This window comes from Lagenorhynchus albirostris, chromosome 16 (genome assembly GCF_949774975.1).
Source record: "Lagenorhynchus albirostris chromosome 16, mLagAlb1.1, whole genome shotgun sequence".
NCBI classification, from domain to species: domain Eukaryota; kingdom Metazoa; phylum Chordata; class Mammalia; order Artiodactyla; family Delphinidae; genus Lagenorhynchus; species Lagenorhynchus albirostris.
The window spans coordinates 21162608-21167912 of record NC_083110.1 but is presented as its reverse complement, the minus strand read 5'-3'; the positions used below and the strand labels follow the sequence as shown (position 1 = coordinate 21167912).

The following is a 5305-nucleotide window of genomic DNA, read 5'->3' as shown; positions in this document are numbered from 1 at the left end:
ATTTAACTAACAAGTGTTTATTTAGCACCTATCACTGTACCAAGGCTAGATAGGCACTAGAAAAACAAAGTCCCCTGGAATGAAACCGGGGGAACATGCACAGATACAGGTGTGGCACAGGGAGGGGTGAGTGAATGGGTGGAGTCTTGTCAGATAGGGAAAGGAAGAATATGTACCATGAGCAAGGACACTGAGGCAGGATCATGCACGGTGAGCTTGGGGGTATATAAGTAGCTGGATACAGCTGAAACTTCAAGTATAATGTGAGAAGTGACAGCAAACAAGACAGGAGATCAGTCATGCTAAGATCTTGAATATTGGCACCTTCTCACATCACCAGTGGTCCAGTGATAAAGAATCCGCCTTCCAATGCAGGGGACCCAGGTTTGATCCCTGGTCGGGGAACTAGGATCCCACATGCTGCGGGGCAAATAAGCCCACATGCCACAACTACTGAGCCTGCGTGCCTAAACTAGAGAGCCCACGTGCTGCAAACTACAGAGCCCACACCCTCTGGAGCCCACATGCCCCAGCTAGAAAGAGAAAACCTGCACACCACAACTAGAGAGAAGCCCACGTGCTGCAAGACCCAACAACACATCCAAAAAATAAAAAATAATAAATAAATGTATTTTTAAAAAACCTTGGTATTCCATGCTAAGAAAGCTAGGCTTCATCTACAACTGGAAGGCACTGAAAACTTTGCTCTATTTTCTTTTGTTTTGAGTGAGATAAATTACATATACAGAAGAGCACTAAATGTATTAAACTAGGAGAAACAGGGTTATAGAAAGAAAACTTGAACTGTACCTAAGGAGAATTGTTGTTCAACATCCTGACTTCCCAGCTAGCTGGTACCCTCAACCCAGAGTAGAAGTGCAATAAATACTTGCTGATAATAAAGATGACACTGAAATTGTCCCAGTATGAGATAAAGGCTCAACTACAGCTGGAGCCAAGAAAATGGAGAGATAGAAGTGCTCTGATGTTGTAGAACAAGAGATACTACAAGAGTGAGAGAAAGGCATTAAACATGACTGAATTTTCCATTTTGGGTGACCGTGTAGACAGTAAGCCGTTAACCAAAAATGTAATGCAAGAGGAGGAGCCAGTTTAGAAAAGAAGAGAACAGGGCTTCCCTGGTGGCGCAGTGGTTGAGAGTCCGCCTGCCGATGCAGGGGACACGGGTTCGTGCCCCGGTCCGGGAAGATCCCACATGCCGCGGAGCAGCTGGGCCCGTGAGCCATGGCCGCTGAGCATGCGCGACCGGAGCCTGTGCTCCGCAACGGGAGGGGCCACAACAGTGAGAGGCCCGCGTACAAAAAAAAAAAAAAAAGAAGAGAACAAACTTGTTTATACCTATTAGAGATAGAGTACCTTTGGCAACAACGTCTATTGGCAATGTTACAAATCAGGAGCTTATCAGGGAGATCACTCTTGTTATAAAAATATTGCTACTAAGTGTTTTAGATGTAAGTATGTAGACTATTAAGTTACTGGCCACATTTGGATCTACTCTCACACGTGTGAAGTGACTTGAGTAAAGAAGATAGTTCATTGCAGTAAGATTTATAATAACAAAATATTTTAGAAATATTAAATGTCATCAATACATGATTGGCTAAATGTCTGATCTCTTATTTGCAATGTGTCAGTCAAATAGGAAGTCAGCATTTTTGGACATAATTTAAGTCCAGAATGAAACAGAAAAAAGGTTGACTGAAATTAAGTTCATAATATTTTAAATTAATCTATTCTACTACACCCATATTCATAGTAGACTCAAAATAAATATAACTTCAAGTGAGTAATCTAAAAATCATAAAACACCATAGCTGACAGGTATTTTAATTAAAGCAAGCTTGCTTTAATTAAAGCAAGTTTGAGTATTAACCAACCTCCATAGAATCCTTTAAACAAAGTCTAAGGCAACCAATATTTTTACTACCTTAGTTTCATAACTGTAATAATAAGTACAAATGTTTGTATGGCACTTTGGAGTTTAAAAACCATTTTCAACTTCTGATTACCATTGAATCTCAACAATCCTGTGAGCAGGTGAAAATCACAAGCCAAAAGTTGAGATGAAAGCTTTATCATTACTATACGTCCAAGGCAAAGTTTTAAGATTAAAGATAGAGACAGTTTTATTCTTTCAAAAAAAAAGAAGTTTAATTCCTGTGGTTTCTCAGGCTGCAGGACAGTTAGTGACTTTGTGCTCCTAATTTTTAAATCTGTAACTCCCAAAAAAAGACACACAACAGGCCAAAATGAGGCACAGTGGAAATCTTTCCAAAACCACATTTCATACAATTTCCCTATTCTCCATCAAAACTTATAATGGAAAATGTTTATGTTCTAGTTTTCTGAGACAAATTCTAAAAATAAGCTAATGCATCACTCAGTGCCCAAGACGTACTTCAGGTAGGTCCACAAATTCCTATAGGCAACTTAAAGCAACATTTTACCAAAGCAGAAGGATGTAATACAAAAGCAAATTGTCTCCACACAAATCACACTACTAAGTTTCACAGGTGTCCCCAGCCCCTTGGGTATTTACTTACCTCCAAAGGCACAATGATGGATGGCTTCTTTTTCAGTTCCTCACATTTCCTCTTCTTACAGATCTGATGGCTGTTCTTTCTATTCTTGCAGTAGGTACATTCACCACAATTGGTCTTCTGCTGGCAGGGCTCACAGACCCCACATCGCTTTCGTTTCTTCTTTTCCAAAGTAGGTAGCAAAGTTGTGTAGGAAGGAGAAGAGGAGGTACTGACAAGTGACACTGGCCTAGACACCACTGTGGTGTTGATGTCAACCATGCTGGTGGCACTGATCTGGGAGCTCTCTCCTTCCAATTTGCTGGGACTGGCCTGGGAGAGGTGGACAATGCCCTGTGAAGCATGGTGGAGTCCTCTCTCAGGGGCTATTGTGAACCCCTGAGTGTTAGCTGGCAGAAAGCTTATATGAACCTTCTTCTTATTTTCTATATTGTTTATAGCCATTGCGGGAGGTACCGAACTTATCTCTGAGTTTGATGATGGTTGAGGAGTGTGACCTAAGCCCGAAGGCAAAATCTGCATAGTGCCCTGGACCTCAAGCCCAGATGAAACAGTGCTCTGGGGCTCAGGCCATTCTGGGAGAACATTACAGGTAGCAATTGGGTTAAGAGGAGCAGGAAGAAAGATATCGGGGTCTGAGGCAGTACCACCAACCATACCGAGGACTTGTTGATTTAAGATAGCACCAAAGACCTCTCCTTGGACTGGAATAGCACCAGGAATCTCTGGTGGGTCTGGGGTCTGACCCAGAGGCTCTCCATGAACTGGGTTAGCACCAGGAACTTCCCATTGATGTGGGACAGCACTAAAGGCTCGTCCTAGGACAGGGGTGGTATCAGCAACTTCCTGTTCATCTGGGGTAGATTTGAGTACCTCTTGATGATCTGGTTTAGCACCAAGGGTTTCTTGTTCTGAACCTGCCAAGAGGAGTTGTATTAATGAGGTAGGATATATTGACCCACCAATAGACAAACAGTTTCTAAGGTCCAATTCAGGTACAACCTTATTAAAGCTGGAGGTGGGGCAGCAATCATGTTCACTTTTGATGGGATCCAGGTAAGAATCAGATAGCTTAAGAGATTCTACTCGTGAACCCAAATCTTCTAACTGAATGCTGGGGTTTCCTTCAGAGGTAACCCTGAGGGCTGCTTTTTGGAGCAAAGGAACACAGAAAGTGTCCTGAGCAAACATTCTAGGGGAATCACTAATATCATTCAATGTCTCTCTAGAGAATAGTCCTTCACCACCACGTGTCCCTTCCAATGACCCAGAAAGAACCTCTGCTGCAGGGCCACTATGAGTAGAGTGATTTATTTTGGAATCCTCCACACTTTGGGACCAAGACTGGGTTGTCTCTTGGCTCTCGTTTTTTATTAATGATGCATTTTGTATGCCAATTAGATTCTTTATATCAGGAGGGATTGAGGGGTCTTGCACTGGGACTGAATCACTTTCTGAGTGCTTTACTCCCATGTCAGTAAGTACCTTATAATCACACTCATGTTGCTTTCCTAGATTCTTAGGCAGTGAAACTTTCTTGGGTTTGGCTATGACCGCTGGGGGTTGGGAGAGTCGTCTGCTAAGAGAGGTGCTTCGGAGAGCCATTGTAAACCCATTGCAAGTTAAGGACTCTGGGTTCTGAAAAAGAACCTCAGTCCTATCCAAATTCATTCGTGCTGCTCCAGCTCTTGTCAGAAGGCTTCTGACTGGCATAGGCAGTTTGGGTTCTGTTTTTCTCTTAACACCTCTTTCTTGAATTAATTGCTTTAATTTTCCAGGGCTCACAGTCTTGACTGTCGCCACATTTTTGTTGGCTGGCTTAGATCCCTTCTTCAGTTGGCTGTTTTTCTTTTTGTTTAAATCTTCCCTCCTGACTAATTTGGAAGGTCTTGCATGGCGAGATCGAGACATAGCTACGGAGCAGGAAAAACTGAAAGGGCGTGAGGAAAAGAGTCATTGGTCCTTTGGAAAGTCTCACTTCTGAGGAGAATCCGGATGCACCATGGTTGTGCTCAGTCGCAGGAGGTTTTGGTCTGAAATAACAATGACAAAACATTGGGAGTGAGTCTTTTTCCTATGCATTCCCTCATTTGAAATAGAATATTTACTAGCAAGTATTAATTAAAATTAAGGAGCTGAGAATATTGACTGTAAAAGGAAAATATAATAGACATAAAACATACTAAAGTATCCTATAAATCCTGGATTCACAAATAAAGCTCCTTTAACTTTAATTTCTGTGACAACTGATTAAGGTGATCAAGTTGTTTGAATAAGTTAAGCATGGGAGTTTCTTTACATTAGAAACCGCAACCATGGACTTCCCTGGTGGCGCAGTGGTTAAGAATCTGCCTGCCAATGCGGGGGACATGGGATCGAGCCCTGGTCCAGGAAGATCCCACATGCTGCAGAGCAACTGAGCCTGCACACCACAACTACTGCAGCCCGCGCGCCTAGAGCCCATGCTCTGCAACAAGAGAAGCCACCGCAATGAGAAGCCCACACACAGCAACAAAGAGTAGCCCCTGCTCGCCATAAGTAGAGAAAGCCCGCACGCAGCAGGGAAGACCCAATGCAACCAAAAAAAAAAGAAACCACAACTACTGCAGTTACATGTAGTTTAAAGCTCAAATCCTAATCTTTACAAATATGGATACTTAAAAAGTTATCTCTTAAGCTCTTTCCTCAGCACATCACCATACAGACAGAGGTATCATCTGTTGGACAGTAAAGCTGGTAAAGCC

At 42.6% G+C, this 5305-nt stretch overlaps 1 protein-coding gene across 5 annotated transcripts in view; it reads right to left on the bottom strand.

The window, feature by feature from the left end:
- The window catches only part of TET1 (tet methylcytosine dioxygenase 1), a 127062-nt gene extending 122590 nt beyond the window's left edge, over positions 1 to 4472 (bottom strand). For all 5 annotated transcript variants that reach the window (XM_060125459.1, XM_060125461.1, XM_060125462.1 and 2 more), the window contains exon 1: positions 2565 to 4472. In XM_060125459.1, the coding sequence (XP_059981442.1) occupies positions 2565 to 4472 (1908 nt within the window). The remainder of the gene's footprint in view (positions 1 to 2564) is intronic.
- Positions 4473 to 5305: the final 833 nt, after the last annotated feature.